Below are 22,716 nucleotides of genomic sequence, written 5' to 3'. Positions count from 1 at the left end.
TGTACGGGCATGCTGTACATGCTCATGGAATCCCCTGCCTGTGTCATCCTCAAAGTTCAGGCCTTGAATCTCCATGAAGTCATCAGTCATGACAGAAAGAAGCCCCCCAAAGCTTCTGTTGTTTACACTGGGGATGTGTAAGGAGCAAGTAGCAGTGATGTTCAACTATGACTATAGGACTCTGGGGTTTGACAAATGCACATCAGGTTGTTGTCTATGATGACTTCTTGTCAACACGTATCTTTTCACAGTGAAGGGGCTTGACCACACGCACGCAAGCCATCTTCTCGCCCTGGTGGTTTCTGGAGTCTTATTTCTGAGACACTTCACCTTGAAGGGTTTCCATGGAGCACAGAATGTTATTTAGCATGTGAGCCCAGATGAGTCAGGGTTGCAAATGGCTGGGCCAATAAAGCATGAAACCCTCTGCCTCAGGCAGAGACAAACCCTACAGAGCATGCTTGTCAAACAGAGATGACCTGCAGAGTGAATTACATCTTTCCTGGAGACTGTAGCTGGCCTCCCTCCTCATCCCAGAGCAGCAGTCATCTCTCTCAGCATTGAAGTCTTCCCAGAAAAGCATGACAGACTTAGGACATAGGTACTGAGCTGGACCCAAATAATCCAGAATAGAATCACCCAAAAAAATGGGACTCCAGAATTACACACTCATTCTTTATCACTGGCTGAGGGGAAGAAACTAGACATCTGGGCACTGGTCCCCATTGCCCACATCACCCAAACAAGTCACTAGAGCTGTTGGCTCCCTTCTGAAAAAAATAAAGTAGTCCTCAAGGTTCCTTCCAGCACCCTACCACCACCACCACCACCACCACCACCACCACCACCACCATCACATGTCACAAGTTTCATGAGGGAAGGAATCTGTAAGGTTCTAAAATTTTTCACAATAAAATGCACATGGACTATAAAACATAAAACATTCTGATGAGTTCTAAAAAAATTCTATACCCACATATCTGCCTACACAAAATGTACAAGGAACACCTCCATCTTCTTCAGAAATTCCCTGGTTCCCTTAGCTCCACACAACCTCTACTCACTTTTTCTAAAAGAGATTCTATCCTTTTCTTTTTGATGTGTGTTCACATATGGTGTTGGAGGGAGTGGAGGGGTGTATAGATAGGTACAGTGAACATGTTTGTGTGTGTGGATCCAGAAACGACATCCAGGGTCATTACTCAGCCACTGTCTACCTTGGTTTTTGATATAAGGGTTCTTCATTGACCTGGAGCTCTCGGATTAGGCTAGGCCAGTTGTCCAGTGCTTGGATTCTGAGTGTACCCAGACATTGCATGGTTCCAGGAATGGAGTTATGGTTCTCGTGCTTACCTAAGAAACATTTGACCGACTGAGGAAGCTCCATCTCCTTGGTGTTTAGCCTTCCTCTTGGTGTTTAACCTTCCTCCTGGTGTTTAGCCTTCCTCTTGGTGTTTAACCTTCCTCCTGGTGTTTAGCCTTCCTCTTGGTGTTTAACCTTCCTCCTGGTGTTTAGCCTTCCTCTTGGTGTTTAACCTTCCTCTTGGTGTTTAACCTTACTCCTGGTGTTTAGCCTTCCTCTTGGTGTTTAACCTTCCTCTTGGTGTTTAGCCTTCCTCTTGGTGTTAGCCTATCTCTTGCAGCTGCCATTTCTATTTGTTTTCTCAAGCTTTACATAAACAGAGCCACACAGTGTGTCTATTGTTTGTTTGTCTTGCGTCTTTCACTCAGCACCATGCCTTTAAGGGTAGGGTTCCAGTTTTTTACATTTTTATTATATAAAACATGCACAATGATGTAGAAACAAGGGTCCAATATGCTGCCTTACATCTGTGAGCCGAGGTCAGCCATTACTTCTGCTGAGGGAATTCTATTGTTTTGATTAGCGGTATGTCTCCCCACCACCACCACCCCCTACTTAGGATGCTTCCTGATATACCGCAGGCATTTGGTCAGATGGGGATGAGTGAATGCACTCTGTAGACCTTATAGATCGCTGCAGTGCTTGCTCGCCCAGGGTCATCTCTAAATTTTCTTCACACCTTTTATGGCCCAAGACCCATGCCAGTCTATGTCTGGAAGTTTAGGGTAATTAGTTCCTGTATTTGGAAACCTGACATTGTTGTTGAATGGGGAGAGAAAGTGGGTGATCTCACCCTGACGTGTGAGGCACATATCTGAAGATTTACCATTCCTGTTTCAAAGCCAGCAGGCAGCAATATAATAAATCCCAGACCAAGAGAACTGATCTCTATCTGGCACATTTTCATAAATAAGGCAAAGGGGGAGGCTGCTGAATGAAGAGCCCTGGGCTTTGCTGGGAGCAGACTGCAAAGTTTCTCTCTTGAAAACTCTAGCTCTTAGCAATGCTACTGCATCAAAATGTCCATAGTGAGTGGCAGAGGTTGCCACAGTTGGCAGCAGAGTGAGCTCCTGTGAGCCACGGTATGCTGCCTGCTTCCAGCTGGAGACACAGGCCCAGATGTTACTGCTGCATGTCCATCCAGGTACAGCTTGCTCCCTGCAGACCAACCCTTGCTCAGCGGCCTTGGCCCAAGATAGCATAGCAGGTGGGGCGATATCCCCTCCTAGAGGTTTCCATCCCTTTACTTTCCATAGCATGCTCAGTCCCTTGGGCCCCAGGACCTTCGAACTGCACTTCAAGATCCACCCAGAAATAGGCTGGCAAATCAGTTCAGTGGGGAAAAGAATCTGAAAAGGCAGAAGTTGCAATGGGGTAGCAAAGAACAGGATGGACACGACATCTGAATAGAATACATAACACATCACAGAGGGTACATGCAAAGTACAGTTTGCTGAATCTTGGAGTGTTAGCCTGAAGTGATATGTACAAGGGCATACAGAAAGAGACACACACCCCCACCCCAAAATTCCTAAGGGCCAAGGATTAGGTGCTTGCTACACCCATAAAGTATAAATCCTGAAATCTCTTTTAAATGTATTTGTGAGTGTGTGTGGGTGTGTGTGTGTGGGTGTGTGTGTGCGCGCACGCATGCACGTGAACATGCTTACATGCTTAGCTGTATGTATGGACATTGCATACATGGAGGAGCTCACAGAGGCCAGAAGAGGTGCCAGACCCCGTGGAACTGGGGCTTCGGGTAGTTTCGAACTGCTCTGTGGATGCTGAGAACCAAACCCAGGACCTCGGCAAGAGCATGAATTTCTCTTAGTCACTGAGCATTCTTTGTAGCACCAACACCTTAATAGTCATGGCGGCTGATGAACTGAGCAACATGAGGTGAATGCATTCTCTTTACAATGCAGCCACATGCAACTGGCAGAAATCGTGAGCTAGAAGCTCTGGCTGGGCAGAGCTCTTCTAGCCAGTACATCAGTCACCATCCGTGCCTCCTGGCAGGGATCAACAAGAGGCAGGATGGCACACGCCAGGGAACCAGCCTCAGGCAGAACAAGCCGAACACAAGTCATGACTCACTGCTTGCTGATTGGCTGAGGGCACCGTGGGCAAGTCGTTTAATGCCTACGAGCATGGTCCTCATCCTCACTGGAGGATATGGCAAGGTTTACCTCCACGGAGCGGGTGCAGACATTGTGTTGGGCATCTAGCGCACCCTGTCCAGGGTCCATATCTAGTCAGGCCTGTAGCTCTGAGCTTTATAACTTATTCCAAGAAGAAACTGAGGGGATCCCAGGTACCAAAGCAGCGATGAACACTAGGCAGATACCCACACGGAGCTCCAGGTTGTAAAAGACGGCCACCAGCCAGCTGAACTATTAGTTTTAAGTGCCAAGAAAGAGGAATTCTTTCCAGGCATGGAGGAGGGGCAGTGGAGGTGTAAGACAGGACCAGTAGCTTTGGGGACAGTTCCCCAAGCAAGAGCATTCCTTTCTCAGATAGCAAAGGCCCCTGTCTTTTGCAGCGGCTCCCGGGCTGGTATACCACATTGTGAAAGGGGGACTAACCCTCTCCTGCCCTCAGCTCTGCTGTTAAAAGAGCCGTTGAGCCTCCAACCAGGGAAAAAGAGCATTGTGCTCTGCTAGGCCCTGCAGAGTTCATTCGAGCAAGGGGAAGTTTGTGCAGCAGACCCGGGCATGACAGATGAGAGAGGTACAGCGGGCTTCCTTGCTCTGGGTACAGCCAGCTTTGCCCTACTCAGAGTACTGGTAGAGACACCGGTAGGCCATTGGGAACTCTGGACCTAGTCATGTCCATGTGCACTGTAGGCCAACTTGGATTTAATCGGCACCGAGGTGACTCTTAGCTGAGATTTCAGCTTTGGTCTCTGTTGCTAGGTTTTATAGTCAAATGGCCCAAGCCAAAGACTCTCATATATGGAGCCAGACAGGATGAAGCAGTTGGTCATGGGCAATGCCCACAAAGCCTCTTCCCAAGAATAGGGAGAGAAGTGTGCCTGGAGCTAATGGTCTCAGACAGTTGACTCTACTGGTCCTTACAGGTCTGTTTTGGAAAGAGTTTCTGACCCAGGGTCTATGAGCAGGAGGTCCCTTGTCACTTACAGCCTCCTCGGGAGAGCATACATACCTCACTCATCGAAGCCTGAGGTGTTCTCTTGCTGGGGACTCACTCATGTGTTCTGAAGGTCTTAAGCAATGGGGCATTTCCAGGCCTGGAACTTTCTCAGGGTTTGTCTCTTCTCGGGGCTTGTTCCCGCATGTGTGTTATTCAGAGAGCTGTGGTACCATGAAAGTCAGCTTTTATAAGGGACTGCTTCAGTCAGTGATACTCACTGAAATATTGAAGGTGAACCCAGACACTCACCTGCTGGACAAGTGTTCCACTGAACTGCACCCCAACTCTGAACCAGTGTACCACCCCCTGGAGAAACTAACAGGGTACACTCTCACCAGAAAGACCTAAATATGCCAAGAAAGAGGAATTCACAAGACACAGCTACGTTGTGTTGTATCACATACAGGAGACATTAGATTCCCTACTTGAATCAGTGGCTTATCCAGGTGTGAAGACTGGGGAGGCTCTGATGTCAGAATCTATTAATAAAATTTTATGGGTATGCTATCCAGGGTCATCCAGTTACATAGTGTCCGTGGTGCCTTTGTGCTACAACAGTGGAGGGGTATGATTGCGACAGAGACCGCAGAGCTCTCAGAGCCTAACATGTTTACTACCTGGCCTTTTAGAAAAATTCGACTGTTGCTTTAGGGGGTGTCTTAGTCATCCCAGTGTCTAGGCCTTTCTCACTGTCAAGACAAAATACCTGGAGAAAGACAAGGTTTGCTGAGATCACAGGTGGACAGGAAGTAGACCCCGTGGCTGGGAAGGCCTGAGCTCACGGGTGGAGAGGAAATAGAGCCCAGGGCCGGGAGGGCAGCGTGGCAGGGACAGATAGCATACTGAGCGCCTCCCTCCTTTCCCTCTTTGTATTTAGTCCAGGGCACCAGCAGGAGAGAGGGCGCCAGCCACATCCAGGGTGTGTCTTCCCCTCGTCAGTTAAAATTCACTAAGGAAACACTCTCACTGATATGCTCAGAGGTCAAGTCCACGGAGAGGATTGACCCTCTCAGTCTGAGCACCCAGACCCAGAGACTTCACTTTCCACTCTACACATTCACTTAAAATGCTCAAGCTGTGGAATGTAAGTCAGTGGCAGAAGTACTTTGAAAAGAGCTGTGGCAATCTCCTCAGCCACTAGCAGTGAAAGACAAAGAACGCCATTCCTGCTCCTGTGGCAGCAGAAGCCACTGGGAAGTTGTGAGTGGGGGACCCACCCTATCCCCTTTCTTCTGAACAAACCCTACAGCTTTGGGGGATTGCTTTGTTTTGTCTTTTGTTTCAAAGAGTATGCCAACAAAGGTTTGGGGCTTTGTAACCACCTGTCCGTTCCTGTGACGGGAGGCTGTGCTTGTCTATGAGGTCCAGCTAATGCAGAAATAGTAACTGGCTGAACACACTTGATTTTGCAAATAACTGTTGATGTGAGGACAGAAGTGAGCAGTGCCAGAATTCTAGGATGGCTTGCCTCTTTCTTTTCCTAAAGTAACTCTGTAAATGGAATTTATTTTTAGCAAGACTTTAAACATTTAATTTTTATTTATATATATATTTTAAAAACTTAAATGTTAGCAAACCATGAATGGGAGGGGAGGAGGAGAAATGAATTCCATCCAGCAGGTGGCCTGACAGAATTCACCTGTGGTTAGTTGTTCAAGTGTGACCAGTAGTCTGAGGCCATTTGGTTCATTTTAAAAATACGCCTGTAGGGAGGAGCCTTGACTCACACCAGTAATCCCAACACTCCGGAAGTGGAGGTCAGAGGATCAGGAAGAGTTCAAGAGCAGCCCAGAGATGTCTCAACATGTAAAAGTTTGAGTACCCAAGCATGATGCTCTGAGTTTGAGCCGCAGAACCCATGTGAAAAGCCGGATGCAGGTGCACACACCTGGTGCACACACCTGGTGCACACACCTGTAATCCCAACTCTCCTAAAGTAAAATGAGAGGCAGAGACAAGAGGAGCAGCCAGAAGCTCATGGGCCCACAGACCGGACTACAGAGAGGCAGAAAGGAGACTTGGCCTCAACAAGATAGAAGGCAAGAGTCAACTCCAGAAAGTTGTCATCAGACGTACATGCATTATAAAGTTGCACACATGTGCACATACATGCACATAATACAATATATTTATATGCACATGTATTATATAAATGCATATATCCATAAATGTATATATTATGTACTTTCATATAAATATATGCACGTGAATATCCTCAGGAATGGTGGGTAATGCCTTTAATCCAAGCACTAAAGAGACAGGATGATTCTGAGTTCTAGGCCAGCCATGCTATAGAGGAAAGACCCTGTGTTAAGAAGGGAGAGAGAGACAGACAGAGACAGTGTGTTCCTCGGTGTCCCACAGAGTACATTAGAGAGCTGTCAGATTGTGCTGGGGCCTGTGAGGTCCCATCTGTGGCTTCTGCAGTTCCTGCCTTTGTGTGCCAACCATCTCCCTCACCCCCTTTTCCCTTCTTAGACCAGGGAGTGACCAGGGACTGGGGGCTTCTGACTTCAGCTGCTGTAAAGCTCATCGCTCATGCTTTAAAGGGAAATCAACATTGGTTTTCTTCTCCCATTCGAAGTGCAAGCAACGTCACAAAATGGGGCTCACGACTCCAGGACTGTGGAGAGTTATTGGAGTGCTCAATTAGGAGAATGGATAGCAGCTAAGGAATGAATTGGAGAATTCTGAATATTGAATTAAACAGGAAAAAGCAAGTGGGGCACTTCTGGGAAATGCAGAAGAACTCAGGACCCGAGACTCCGCTCCTGGTCGGTGTGTCGGCAGGGGAGGCCCAGGTCCCCAGTCTGGCTCTGCTACTCCCGTGTTCCAGGCTCCTGGCCCCTGTCTGTGTGTGTTCTTCACAGGAAGCAGGAGCCAGGCTGGCACAGCAAGCTCAAAGCAAAACTGGCTTCTGCCATTTTTTCATGCTGCCTTGTTCCAGAAAGTATAAAGGTGGCCCACCAGGATGCACACTGTACGAACCGCATCCATGAACGTTATAGCGGGGAACATAAAGGGCGGGGAGTGAGCACCCCAAAAAACACCCTTTTCTCTCTCATCTCTATTTGTTTATTATTGAAACTGTAACTTAATTACAACATTTCTCCCTTCCCTCTTCTTCCTCCAAACCCTCCCATACACTCCTCTCTGCTCTCCTTCAAATTCCCGGCCTCTTTCAACAATTCTTATCGCATGCATATATGCATCCGTATGTACATATATGCATCTGTATGTACATATATACCATGTGTGACCTGTTAAGGAAGGCTCTATTGAGTGATCACACATTTGACCGTTTGCTAGGAAGCGCGACTGGGCAGAACCCTCTTCGTCACTTCCATCTATACTTGAAAACATCGTGCTAATAATTTAGTTAGTTTGGTGGCATTTCCGGCTCCCGTCTCATTATAGTCGGTAGCTTGATCCTTATGGCAAAAGCGTGGAGACCAATACTAATTAATATCCCCATTTTATGGATGAGCAAATGTGGATACAAAAGCCAGAAAGATTGGTAATTGGAGAGACTAGAATAAAATCTAGGGGACTAGAGAGATGGCTTAGCAGTTAAGAGCACTGGCTGCTTTCCAAGAGGTTCAAGTCCCAGCAGCCACAGCAGGTCACAGCCATCCAAATAGAATCTAGGGCAGTGGTCCTCAACCTTCCCAATGCTGTGACCCTTTAATACAGTTCCTCGTGCTGTGCCCACCCCACCATGGAATTACTTCATTGCTACCCCATAACGATAAGTTTGCCATTGTGAGTGACAACCCTGTAGGCTGAGAACCACTGACGTAGGTGTTCAGGCGAAGAGTTTGAGACTGAGCCACTGAACTTCCTATCAGACGAAACGGAGGGGGTTCACTGATAAGCTTTTAGATGTCTCCATTTTTTTAAAAGGTGTATCAGGCATGGATGGAAGAGGGGAAACCAAAAAGAAATGTCCATCGTTAGCACGAACGTCAAGGAGCTAAATCCAGAACCAGAGGTTCCTGAACAAGCTTTTTACGACAAAAAGGCCATTGGAAACAGATAAGAAAAAGAAAGTGACCCACCCCTGCATTCACAGCCTCAACAAGGCCATGCATCTAAATTACTCAGAGTTTAAAAGTACAGAGGCTGGGCCCCACCTCTCCAGAGTCCGAGTTCCTGAGGTCTGGGGCAAGGCTTATGTTCCTGTTACAGCTGTGTTTGTTTTTGATAGACCAAGAGCTCCCGTTAAACAGTGACCAGGCTGGGGCTGTAGCTGTCATAGGACACTTGCTAAGAATGTAGGGAATTATTGGTTCTATCTCTGACACCCGCCTACACACACACATACACACACACACACACACACACACACACATGCACACACACGCAGACACACACACAGACACACACATGCACACACACGCAGACACACACACAGACACGCACACACACACCCCAAAGGACAGAACTAAATGAAGCAAGGCTATGGTTGTGCCTGCAATGAATTTTCCCCAGAGAGAAACATACTCAAAATACAAAGACCAGGGCAAGTTATCTTTGGAGAGAACTGAAAGCCAAGAGAAATTAATTACAATTCCTAAGTCTCACTTAAGCACCTATAACAGCTCTCTCTCTGGCCAAACCTCAGATCAATTAAGCAGACTCCCCTCCTGAGGCAGGCACCGGCTGCCTTGGTTAAAACCCTCTCAGGTGATTGATGTGTGCATCTGGGATTGGGCTGCTGTCTAGGCCCTGTTACTGAAGGGTCTGCTCCAGCTCATGGTGACTTGAACATAACAAAATAGACCAATGAGCCGAGCAGAGACAGGCACACAGGCCTGTCAGGAATAGTATTTAGAAAAATATTGGGTTGTTTATAGATGGTTGTTATTTTTAATATTTCTTACATTTATTATTTATGTGTGTAGGAGTGTGCACATGGGAGTGGAGGTCAGAGAACAATTTGCAGGAATTGATTCTTTCTTTCTACCTCGTGGGTCCTGGGGATCCAACTCAAGTCTTTAGGCTTGTGAGTAGGTGCCTTTCTTTATCCACTGAACCCTCTTAGCATCCCTGAGCTAGTATTATTAAAGCAAAAGTCTAAAAAGGTTTTAATGATTTATTTATTTTATGTGCATTGGTGGGCTTTTCGCAGCATGCATGTCTGTGTGAGGCTTTTGGATGCCCTGGAACTGAAGTTACAGACAGTTGTGAGCTGCCATGTGGGCACTGGGAATTGAACCTGGGTCCTCTGGCAAAACAGCAGGTGCTCTTGACCACTGAGCCATCTCTCCATCCTGAATCGCAAATTTTTTAATAGGAATTCATTTGTGGATGTTTAGAGAGAGAACGGTAAATTGCTAGGAGTCAGTTAACCTTAGGCTCATAGGAAAACGCTCCAAGCATGTGTGTGCTTCTCACACACAGTCCCCACTGAGCAGCCTCTAATAGGAGACTTGTTAGATTTCTCAGACAGAAAGTAGTCAGAACCCAGCTTGGTTCTGGGGTTTACCATGCTACCCAGGGAGCCTCCTGGCCAGAAGGCCCCTGGAGACATTCCTCATAGACCAGACTTTTAGAAATGAATCCCAGTATTACATATGTTTTCTGCATTTGACCAGGGCCACTAGTCCATTAGATGATGCTGCCCACACTTTAGAGTGGCTCTTCCTGCCTCAGTTAAACCTCGTAACCTGACTCCGTTGGTTGGCAAGCAAGGGTAAATACACATCAATCATTGCAAACAGCACAGGCCTAATTTAAGGGTTGCCACCAAGGACAGGTTAACACCACAGCACTTGGTGTTTCTCAGACAAAGACCGGGAGTTGAGCAGTCTGCTCCAGCTACCCCGGAAGAGGGAGGTGGATGAGGAAAGTGTATGGCGCCACCAGGGGCTCTTGGCAGGTTGGGAGCTATGACAAACCCTGCCGGAAGTGAGTACTAGCCTAGTTCCCCATAACTTTTACCCTGTTTTCTCTGTAAAGGAAATCCAAAATTTTTATAAAGCAGGTGGTGGCAGCATGTGCCTTCAATCCCAGTGCTTGGAAGGCAGAGGCAAGCAGATCCTGAGTTAAAGGCCAGCCTGGTCTACAGAGTAAGTTCTAGACCACTCAGGGAGACACAGAGGAACCCTGTCTCAAAAACAAACAAACAAACAACAAAACAACAACAAAACAAACTCTTACATAGCAGCGTGTGTGTAGAAATTTACATGTGCCTTACTGATGGGAATGCATTTATAATGAGTAAATGTGTCAAGAGATCCAGTGGATAGATGCTGAGAAAGCTCTTTCTTGATGGAAATTCTTTTTTTATTTTAGAATATTATAGGAAAGAAAGGACGTGGAACTTGGAACATTGATGTTTCAAAGCCAAGGGGTCAGTTAAGTGAAATAAAAAAAATCATTCTGAGCTCATCAGCGTGATGTGTCCCGCTGCTTCGTGTTTGCAGTGGGTGCCTCACGGACTATCGCCCACCTGTGATGTGTGAAGGAATGACACCCATAACACACAGTAGGAGAGCCAAATGCAAGAGACAGTCTGAGGGAGACTTGGGAAGAGAGGGAGGTGGGAAAGGCTGGCATTGAGGGATACTTAAGAGAGACCCAAAGGTGCAGGTATCGTGTACCCCATTTCCAGCCACAACCATGAGGCATGGTTTCATGGCTCTGACCAGGCAGAGGAAGAACATGAGAGGCACCAGCAAAATGGACATTTGAAGGCCAGTCCCATGACACAGTCTGGAAGAGCACTGTCATCAGCTAAACTGGATATCACATTAGGACAGAGGCAGATGTCACAGAGGCAAACAGCATGGCTTCTCCCAAAGCTGGCATTGAGAGACGGCTATGTGAGAGCTAAGAAAGAATCATCCTTCTCAGAAAGAAGGTAGTCAGGACCCATCTTGGTCCTGGGGTCTACTCTGCTACCCAGGGAGCCTCCTGGCCAAAAGGTAAGGCAGGCCCTGGGAGCTTGGTGCCCTGGGTACAGTCTCTCAGATGTGGGAGGCTCCGGTTCTTCCTTCATCCTCCTCCCTCCACCCCCTGTAGGTGCCAGAAATGTGTGTCTTCCGTGAAGTTAGGTTTGGATCTCCCGAGCCTAGGCTTCCATTACTGAAGAAATGCCAGAGGAAGTAGGAACTTTGTTTTCCTCTAACGTCTTCCTCTAACATACAGACCCACCAAGGCCCTAAATGCATTTGCCTTGATGGAATTTCCCCAAACCCCAGCTGGTTACTGGTTTTTTGTTGTTGTTGTTTTGTTTTGTTTTGTTTTGTTTTGTTTTGTTTTGTTTTTTCGGAGCTGGGGACCGAACCCAGGGCCTTGCGCTCGCGCTCGCTAGGCAAGCGCTCTACCGCTGAGCTAAATCCCCAACCCTTTTTTCTGTTTTGTTTTGTTTTTGTTTTTTTTGTTTTTGTTTTTTTTTTTCTGGTTACTGTTTCTGGTTATCTTGTACCGGCAATTAGAGAACTCTGTGCCTCCAGCACTAGGACAAGACAGGCCATCAATTAGGCCTAACTCCCACTCATATGGCCCTGGGGCTCAGGCCTCATCTGGACTGTCCAACTGCAGACTCCTCATGAGTCACACCTTAGTTGCCACCCCATTCCCACCTCTGCATCCCCAAAGGACAAACTCCTCTGGCAGGATGGCAGCCATCGGCCCCCAATCCAGGTCACTTTGCTGGCTTTAGATACAGTAGCAGCAGGAGAGGCTCAGTCATTTCTTCCAGCAGATGACTATGGATATTAATAAGTGACAGGCATAACACTAGGCTGATGACAAAGTGGTGACTTCAAGCCGTTCCCTGCTTGTGCAGGGCTCATAGGGAGGACTACAGTGGAGAAATGGTGGACCATCCATCCAAGGTTTCTCTCAGACCGCTCACAGAGGGATGAGCGAGGCTTTCAGGAGAGGCATTTCATACTGGCATAAAACCGATGGAGACCTATAGGCAAGGAAGAGGGGGAAAGGGGTGCTCCAGACAGAAAGTGATCTGTGCAAAGGATGAAGGTGTGAAGAAGTCCTGTGAGCCTGCAGCATCATCGTACAGCTCAGCACAACCCAGATGTGATGGCAGGGTGCACGGGAACAGGATCTGGAAGGACTTGGAAGTGACCAAGCACAGGAACTTGGGACTTGGTCCCCAGAGTGGTGAAGCATCAAAGAAGGCCTTAGAAGATCGGTAAAGTAAGTGCTGGGACATTCAGGCAGGCCTGACGTAGCTGTGGTTTAGGATTTGGAGGCAGAGAGAGAAGGATTGTCCCATAGCTTCGAGATGCTCATCAATAGTATGTGATGTAGGCCCATGGCACACAGCACCTACACTCTCAGGTGCCGACCCAATACATCTGTCATCCTCCTACAGGGCGGTGTCACCACCCCAACCTTCACAGATAGGGAGACCAGTGCCCAGAGATTAACATCAATGCCCTATAAGCAGACAAGGACAATCTCAGGGACAGTGGTCTTTGTCTTCCTCCACACAGCCTTCCCTGAGTGTGGCCCAGAGGTTGTGGGAAAGACTCTGTGGAGGAGGGAAGGTCTGCAGAGTCCGACAAGGCTCTGTATGTCCAATGCTACATCTTGGGCTGCACAGTGTGGGCACTGGGAAGGTATATGGACAACTAAGGCCCAGAGTAGAGTTGAGTCTTGTGTGTGCTCTGAAGAAAGCAGCAGTATTTCAAAGAACAAAATTGGTGAAGGAGCCTCCCTCAGCCCTTTCTGGTTTGGGGGATGCCATGCTGCCTGTATGCCAGTGACGGGGATACAAGGTGCTTTGAAAACCTTCCCAAGTCTCCAGTCTCCAACGATCATGAATTGAATCCCATGGGACTATTACTTATTTAAATTGAAAATGGGTGGGGCTGGAGAGATGGCTCAGCGGTTAAGGGCACTGACTCCTCTTCCAGAGGTCTTGAGTTCAATTCCCAGCAACTACATGGTGGCTCACAACCATCCGTAATGGGATCTGATGCCCTCTTCTGGTGTGTCTGAAGACAGCTACAGTATACTTATATAGAATAAATAATTAAATCTTTTTTAAAAAAGAAAGAAAGAAAATGGATAACTAACGTGCACCTAAAATATCTCCAAGGAAACTAGGGCCAGGAGCCAAGTTATGCAAGGAGTTGTGACCAGTCTGCAGAGGTCACCAAGAATAGCATCTTCTGGCATGGGGATGTGATTCAGTGGTGAATTGGCGGTGCCTGTTATGTGCAAGGCATGGGCTTGATGCCCAGCAGTATTTCTAGATGGCCTCTAGGAGGGAGAAATGGTGTGCCCTGCTGCCTGCCCTCACATGACTCCGGGATTCCCACGAGAAACACAGATGAGCGAAGTGACTCTCCCAGCGAGCTCACGGTAGAATCATCTCTAGATGCATTAGCAGAGCGTGGTTCTCAAAACACACAGCAATGAGGTATGAAGTGTGGACACACTGTGGACTCCAGCTCCATTGCTGTGCCCAGGGCACCTCAGGAAAGCAAACCAGTTTCTGTGACTAATGAACACGAATCTGTCACTGCCAACTGATGAAATCCGAGCGACTAAGTAAGCAGGAACAGTCAATGCCAACCAGCTTACGGGTTTTCTGGGGTTCTTTAAGTGCTCCCTGCCCTCCTAGCTGAAAGGGTGTTCCTGACCAAGAATTCTAGCTCATCCTTGGCTATGTTCCACAGGGACCTTTCCTCCTGTCCTACTCTGTGCATCTGTCTCCCTCCTCTGCAAACCTTTCGCTCCGAACACCAAAGCATGTGCATTCGGTTGCCCTTTGGACAATACCTGTCACTTTGCAAGTTGTCACCACTACCTCTTTGCCTCCCAGATCTCTCTGGCCAGCCTTCACCCAAGAGAGCCCTCCCAACTCTTTGACCCTATGACCCTTCCCTCCTTCCACAGAGATCCTCTGAAGAGCTGCTGCCATGTGCCTTCCCCAGCCACCCCCTCCCACAGCCAGCTTTCATCACCCTGGGGACCAGTTTCGTTGTTCCTCTCTGAAGCAGCTCTTTGCATAGGCCCTCCCTTTCCTCTGGCCCTGAACCCCCAAGGACAACAGCTAGCCCACCCGGGGCCTGCCGTCTGGTTGGAGAAGACCACACTATATCTACGTTCCCTGTCTGAAGAGAGTACAGCCATCCCCAGCCACAAATGCTGTTTCTGGAAAGTTCTTGCGTTCTCTTTGTTTCCTCAGTCCTCCTTCTCAGTCCTTGCAAGCCAGACTCACTGCTCAGGCTGAGACAGACTTCAGGACTGACTGCTAAGGACAGGGAAGAGTAGCTTGTCCCTGCTCCTTCCTGCCCATCATTGTGTCTAATCTGGGTCACTGGGCTGGCTCCCCTGCCAGTCTCCCTACTCTATCCCCTCTCACTGTGTTGCCCAACTCTCTCCCCACTTGCCTATGCCAGGCCCTTCTGGTTTTATCTCAAAAGTCTATTGGCTTCTTCTAAAAAATGTCTCCTGGTTCGACTTGACCCTTGCCGTGTATGCCATCCCATTTCTATGGGATTTGCGTCTCTCTAACTTCTACAGGGTCAGGAGGCACCATGCTGAGACCTGGATGTGAGTTTAGCTCTTTCCCAGTCTCACCCCGGCCAAGCCACCAAATCTGTCTGAGTCATAGTTTCCTCTCTTGTAAAACTGGAATCAAAATACCTGCCTATTGCAAAGATCAAATGAATGAGTGGATGTGAAGATGCTTTGAGAAGCTCTGGAACCTCTCAAACTTGCCATAGGATTTTCCTCTTGGGAAAGGGGTAAATACATTATTCAGGAGGGTATGAAGGGAAGTTGGAAAAAGTCCAGCCTAAGCAAAATGGACCAGGATCCTTTCTCCTAGAATTCAAGAGATTTGAATTTGTTCACATGCGTGACAAGCATTCAAAAGCAGATGCAAGGTATAGCTTTGTCTCAGAGGTGCTCTCTCTCACAGACTACTTACTATCGCCTTTAAGATTACAGGTTTCTGCTAAGAATAGCCTAGCTCAGTATTATCCTTCCTATAAAATAACTCTGACCTTTCTATAAGATGCACCCCATCATTTGGTCACTAACCAGAAGCACTGCCGTTTACTCAGTGTCTTAGTTAGGGTTTCACTGCTGTGAACAGACACCATGACCAAGGCACCTCTTATAAGGACGACGTTCAATTGGGGCTGGCTTACAGGTTCAGAGATTCAGACCATCATCAAGGCAGGAGCATGGCAGCATCCAGACAAGCATAGAGCTGAAAGTTCTATGTCTTGTTCTGAAAACAAACAGAAGACTGGCTTCCAGGGAGCTAGGATGAGGGTCTTAAAGCCCATGCCCACAATGACACATCTACTCTAACAAAGCCAAACCTCCTAATAGTGCCACACCCTGGGCCAAGCATAAGCAAACCATCACACCCAGCATCCAAAGAGGTACTGCTGAAGAGCCTCCCAAGTCCCCTCTGTACCCCATACCCACTGTGCTCAGTCCTGTAGGCCGAGCACTGAAGGCCTCTGTGGTTGGACTCCAGTCTTAGCCCCTGACTATCCCTCAGTGGGCTCCGTCCGGTCCAGGGGCTTGACAGACCCATGGTTCTGGGCATACACGCTCTATGTTCTTAACCTCTCTTTTATCCTACCTGCCATCTACCCCACCACAACTAGAAACCATCCTTCAGGTCATAGCCAAACCCTGACTTCTCTATGGAAGTTCTTTGTAAAACAGTACGCCCCAGACAACCACACTGCCTTTCTTACTCATCTGTAAGACCTTAAAGGTAGGGTGTTGTTGACATTCCTGTCCTCTCCAAAAACCAGGATATGTGGGTTGGTTGGTGGCTGCCCTCTACTCAAGACCTCAAAACTGGGAGCCTGGGGAACTTGAATGTCTAGCTAGGTTGTCCTTCTGAGCTGGAGAATAAGTCATCGAAGCTTACTTATTGTGGCAGAACTCCAAGTAACCTAAAGTTACCTAAGAGAAGGAGTTTATGATCTATACCAGTGGTTCTCCAACTTCCTAATGCTGTGACCCTTTAATACAGCTCCTCATGATGTGGTGACTGGCAGCCATAACATTATCTGTGTTGCTACTCATAACTATAATTTTGCTACTGTTATGAATTGCAATGTAAATATCTGTTTTCTGATGGTCTTAGGTGACCCCTGTGAAAGGGTCATTCAATCCCACCCATCCCCCCAGGGGGGTCATGACCCACAGGTTGAGGAACGCTGGTCTAGAAAAAAGTATGAAAATATCCCAGCAATTGTTGAGCTAACGTCGGGATAGTGGCCAAGCCACGGGGGCATAAAATGAGACGCTGGTGAGGGCAGATGGAGGAAGGCATCCCTGGGTTCTGCTAAAGCCCATCTTTACACAGAGAGAGATCATGTGAAGTAGATATGTAGGACTATCAGGTCTGTCTCTATGGGAAGAAAAAGCGCTGGGGTGAGAAGTTGGATTTAAGTTTGTCCCCTGGTCTCCATGGAACTTGATAGCTATGGCAGATGCTAGCAAGGGGATATGAGATGGAAGCTATGCATCCCGTTACACACACACACACACACACACACACACACACACACACACACACTCACGCACACATGCACACATGCTCACATGCTCACATACATGCACTCATACACATGCACACAAATATAATGCATGCACACACAGGCTCACACACACACACACACACACACACACGCATGCACAGACACGTGCACATGTGCACACGTGTACACTCAGCCTGTGGGAACCCCACTTCCCTGCTTTTCCATCATACTCACGCACCCTCTTCCTTCTCACCTTGACTCATTCTTGCTCTCCTCCTCTTCACATCCGGGTCCTGGGGCCATCCATTGTTACCTCATTGGAACAGCCCTATATCTGTTCCCAGTAGCTAGAGGCTGGAGAGACTGGCCACCTCAATGCCCAGTCTCCAAGTGGGAGGGGGCGGGGCTCAAGAGGGAAGTTAGGCCTCAACTCAGCACCGTCTCTTTTCTCTCCACAGAAAACCAAGAGAGATGTCAATAACTTTGACCAAGACTTTACCCGGGAAGAGCCAATACTTACACTTGTGGATGAAGCAATCGTGAAGCAGATCAACCAGGAAGAATTCAAAGGCTTCTCCTACTTTGGTGAAGACCTGATGCCCTGAGAAACTGCTTCACATGGAGTTAGCTCACTGCAAGGAGGGTGTTGAGACAATCCCGTGTTGCAGAGGCTCAGAATGTCTCGAACTATTCGTCCTCCCCAGAGCCCCAGTCCCACATCTGCTCTCTTATTTATTGCATCCCCTCATCCCAGGCCCTGTCCTTCCCCACCCTCCCAGTGACCAGAAGGCCCTCTTTGGTCCAGACTCACCAAGATCACAGATTTGAACTGCGTCTGCTCTGTGTGCAGTGCTAGGTCTGGAGTAGCCGTCCACCCACAACCCTGAAGCAGCTTCAGTTCTTTTATTACAAAGAAAAAAAACCCACGAAAACTCTGGCTGTGCCCACTGGACATGGAATCTTGACTCCTCCCTTCTCTCATTCCTCCTGGCCCGCCATTCCTGCCCGGCTACCTAAGAGAAGAGACCAGAGTTTCTTCCACAAGGGCTGGTGCCCCGAGGCACGCCCTTCATGGGAGGATCCTGGGGATGCTCAGGCTGTCCAACTGTGGCGGTTTGCTCTGGAATTGCACATTCCTGCTTGCTTTGGTTTTAGCTTTTTTTGAGCATGCCAAAGTTGTGTGCGTTTGTATCTCATGGAAGAAATCGTTTTGATTTTGAACTCTTAACATTTAAAATAAGAAAAAAAAGAGGAAGAAAGAAAAAAGAAAGAAAACTGTTACCAAGTTCACTTTCTAATTGGCCAAAAGATACACATCCCAGTGTGAACACGGGTAGATATTAAAGGGCTAATACACGGTGAGAATCCAGTCGTCCAAAGTTCATTATTGATACTTTAGTGATACATGAGGTCTATGCAAAGAGAGCGAAGGAAACTCTGGCTTCTCATCATGAGAATTCTCCCTGAGCACAAAGATCACCAGAGCAACAGCCAAGACCCCAAGGTTCCAGAAAAACTTAACTCCCAAATTCTCTCTCCAGTCTTGCCCCACGTTCCCAGCATAAACTCCTATTTTCTCTGCGCTTCTACAAGACGGTCATACCCCTGTGTTGTGGTTTAGGACATTGGATATGTAGAGTAACTCTGAAGTATCTGCTTTGGGGATGCAAGGAACGAAACGCAGCCTGGCTCAGGCAGTTGTCAGGAGACTAAGGAGCAACTGACCTGAGGACCAACGGTGCTGGGATGTGGCCAGAGTTTTGGCGACGTTCAATGGTAACTCGCGTGGACTCTGTTTAACGGACTGACATTGCCCCCTGTAGCTGCGCTGAGTGTTACAGTTTTGATTCCCAAGGGTTCCCGGTGGTTTTGTGTACATGTCCCCTGGAGGCCATCCAATTACCTGTTTTACAGAACTGATTTAGCAGGGAAGGGGATCCAACTGTTGCACGTGGATTTCCCAACCGCCCCTAAATATATATACCTGTGAGTGGCAAACAGGCACTAACGAAGCTTTTTGCCTTTTGTACATTTGAGATTTTTTTTTTGTATATAGTGTTTGCTGCAAGGCCTGTGGAATTAATTCATTGAATATAGAGGTATCAACTGCTGCATGCTCAGGCATATCATAAAACCTTAGTCTATGGAAGAATAACTATAATAATGTCCAGGTGCAATCTCCTTATCACCTATTGGTTCAAGTTACTGAGAGAGAGGTATGTTTCCTTTAGGGAGGGCTGGGGCCCTTTATACTGTTTATTTCCTTTTGGGTTAAAAGTGTAACCTTATATTGAGCTCTGTTAAAGTCACTCTCGGCTCCCCCATGCAATGTCATGCCCTGATAGAGACGGCAGACAGAAAAGAATGTTCCCGACAGTGGTTTCCAAGCTTGGACAGTGACTATTTTGAGCCCATACTAAATGTGTCCCGATTTGCATATGGCCGGTCGAAGCCTCTGTCTCTGATGATGACCTTCAGTTCTCTTCTTTGCTTTTTTTTTTTTTTTAAGAAAAACTCAGGTGTAACTGTGATCTATTCTTATGATGCTTGCAAATATTGAATACTATGCTGTATCGATCTGTATGTTTGGCATACCAGGGAAGTGATGAGGAACATTAGGTTAATTTAATTTATCTTCAGTGACTTGACATACTGGGGGAAGACTATCTTTCAGAGCGGATAACAAGCACAGAAACATCTTCATGGTGGTATCATCTCAATGTTTAGAAAAACATGATTATACGTCCATCATACTCAGATATTCTCTCTCTCCCTCCCTCCCTCCCTCCCCCCCCAACTCCTCTCTCCCTCTGCTTCCTTTACCATTTCAAACATTGAACAGCCAAGGCCAATATCAAATGCCCCCCGCCAGGGTTTGGTGGTATTCATGTTCCAGTGGAGGCTAGACTCTTCCTCAGGGCCACTGGCACTACTGCTGGGAAATCAAACAATATATTCCACCAGCAACTCTAGGAAGTCAGCCCCCTGGCTCCTTTTTGGTGCCCATAGCCCTGCTGGCTAGGAGGCTTCTGGCCAATGCTTTGTGTCCAGTGGAGAACCACACACACGTGTGTTCCTTGGGTATCTTCTGAGTCCTTTCAGCAAGAACTTAGCCGCAGGGAATGTGGCTTGGAGGTAGAGCTCTTGCCTGGCTGGTATGAAGCCTTGTACCCAGCATCACAAAAACAGCAGTGGTAGTGGGCACGGCCACACTGACAGCAGGATATCATCTACCAGGTCCATACTTCTCCAACTCTCACTCTCTTTCTCAAAAAAAAAAAAGTACAAAACAAGGAAAATACACCGAAAACCTACATGAAGGATAGTAATTCCTCCCCACCTCTCATTATGGACTTTGTGAAGTAGAAACATATTTTTTTTTCCCTCCAAAGGTGAAAACACCATTCATTCTTGCTTTAAAAATAAAAGAAGGCTAAAAAAAATTTACCTCTTTTTAAATTATGTGCAAAGTAATTCTGGCTGAATAGAAACGTATTTGATTTTAGGGGGTTTTCTTTTGTATTGTGAAGCTTTCTTCGTACACTTCTTTTCCTTTCTGGGTGTGATTTTGATCCCTCGCCATCCATTAGTGTGATCTCATTGTGAACATTACTGTGCCAAATGTACTGTATCAAAAGGATGTGAATGTGTATTGTTCCAGAACGTGATAAACATGACGATGTTAAATCTCGCCTCTCCGTCCCAGCAAGGACGTCTCTCTCTCCTTCTGCCTTTTGTACACTCTAGGATGGAGTTGTTAGAGTGCTTGCCCATCAAGAACGAAGCTGTAGACTCGATCCCTACCCAGCACCCACAAAGCTCAGGGCAGTGACACACACCTGGAGTCTCAGCACTTGGGTGACAGAGACAGTATGGCCAGAAGTTCAAGGCCATCCTCAGCTACATAATGTGTTCAGGGCCAGCCTGGGCTATAAAAGATGTCTCAAAAACCAACCAAGCAAAAACTTCTAAAACCTAACCCCAGTTTAGTGCGACACGTTTGTAATCCAGGACTCTGGAGGCAGAGGCAGGAGGACTCAGCTCAGGGTCAGCCTGGGCTACAGACTGAAACTTCAAAACTAGAACAGGAGACTCGGTGGATGCGGCCACGTGCCGCACAAGCCTGAAGGTCTGACTGAAGTCGCTGAAACCCACATTAGCATGAAGAGAGACGACTCTGCAGGTTGCCTTCTGGCCCCTACACATGTGCCTTGGCCTGCACGCCCACCATACATACACAACAGAGAATTGTTTATTATTAGAGATACGAGTGCGTGTGTGCGTGCGTGCGTGTGTGCGTGCACGTGTGTGCGTGTGTGTGTGTGTGTGTGTGTGTGTGTGTGTGTGTGTGTGTGTGAGGTGGGGGGCAGAGGCCATGAGTATGAGATGGTTCTGTCTTTACGTTGGCTTTTGAGTTGTGCTGAGCTCACCAGGCTTCCGTTGCCTGAGCTTTGCCCGAGCCATCTCACCTGCCCTAAAATCCTTTTAAGTTTAAAACAAAACTCAAGTCTAAAACCCACATGGTTTTCTGCTCTTGTTTTTAAAAAAGAAGGCTGCAAAGCATTATTTCCTTGCTCTCCTCACACACCCCAGCTTGCTGACCTATAAAGAAGGCATGTGTAAATCAGGTGTGCCCCTGGTCCTTGGACATGGGGACGGGAGGCATCTTTCCCATATTCAGGCTGTGTGGGAGTGACAAAGTGGGCACCTGCCTGCGCTTTCCGGTGCTGAGGGTGGACCTCAGTTGGTAGAGTGCTTTCCCAACTACCCTGAAGCCTTGGGCTCAGCCAATAGGAACCCATAAACCGGGTGTGGTGGCACATACTTGAAATCTCAACACTTTGGAGGTAGAGACAGGAGTTCAAGGTCATCCTTGGCTACATAGCAGGTTAGAGGCCAGCCTGGGCTACACGAGTCTGTGTCTCAAAAACAAAAACAAAAGCAAAACAAAACAACAGACAAACCACTCACAGAAGCTAAACCTGACAAGCACAGGTCATGCAGGCCTCTGCGGAATTCTGCCTCTGGCTGCTGTAAACTGGAGGTCTCTCAGGCTCATCTACTGGCAGATTGGCTGATAGGACTCTTGGCTTCGCTGCCATTGTTGTTCCAAGCCAGCAGATGTGTCTGGCCTTGCTAGTGACTCTCGAGTACTTTCTGGTGCTTCCTCTCCTCAGGCCCTTTCCCATCATTCCCTTCTTGGAGTCCTGCCCCTGTATATCGGGGGCTTGAGGTGATGGTAGAAGTTCTTAGCTTTGTTCCTAGTGCTGGGTGTAGAAGCTAAGCCCTCGCACATGCTAGGCAAGTATTCTCTCTGCCTTGACCTACATCCCAGCCCAGAAGAACATTTGAAACTCTTGGGAACACAAAAACTTCAATTAATCCACACTTTTGTTCATTAGAAGCATAGGTTGCAGCCTTCTTGTTTGCCAGCCTGTCCCCCTTTCAGGCCATAAAACACTTGGATATGTTTTACTTTATAGTGTTGGGAAAAAGGCCCAGGGCACTGACGGTTTTACAGGGAGCCCCATCACCACCTTCCTGAAGGCTCAGTGGACCTTAGTGTATAATCCTAAAAGGTCTCCTCTCTATTCCTCTCAACAACACAGTTTGCTCCTCTGAGGGGGTGAGCATGGTCTTCAGACCCACCTCAGGAGAAGGGATTGCTTATCTCATAATTTACTCAGTCAAACATCTCCACTC

At 47.6% G+C, this 22,716-nt stretch overlaps 1 protein-coding gene across 3 annotated transcripts in view; it reads left to right on the top strand.

Moving 5' to 3' along the window:
• Positions 1-20,704, top strand: part of Prkce (protein kinase C, epsilon) — a 489,745-nt gene extending 469,041 nt beyond the window's left edge. For 2 of the 3 annotated variants that reach the window (XM_087552363.1, XM_087552364.1), the window contains exon 16: positions 17,472-20,704. In XM_087552363.1, the coding sequence (XP_087408489.1) occupies positions 17,472-17,618 (147 nt within the window). In that variant the 3' untranslated portion in view covers positions 17,619-20,704. 3 annotated transcript variants of the gene reach the window in all.
• Positions 20,705-22,716: the final 2,012 nt, after the last annotated feature.

This window comes from Rattus norvegicus, chromosome 6, assembly GCF_021556685.1.
Source record: "Rattus norvegicus strain SHRSP/BbbUtx chromosome 6, alternate assembly SHRSP_T2T, whole genome shotgun sequence".
NCBI classification, from domain to species: domain Eukaryota; kingdom Metazoa; phylum Chordata; class Mammalia; order Rodentia; family Muridae; genus Rattus; species Rattus norvegicus.
This window is presented reverse-complemented; position numbering and strand designations above follow the sequence as displayed.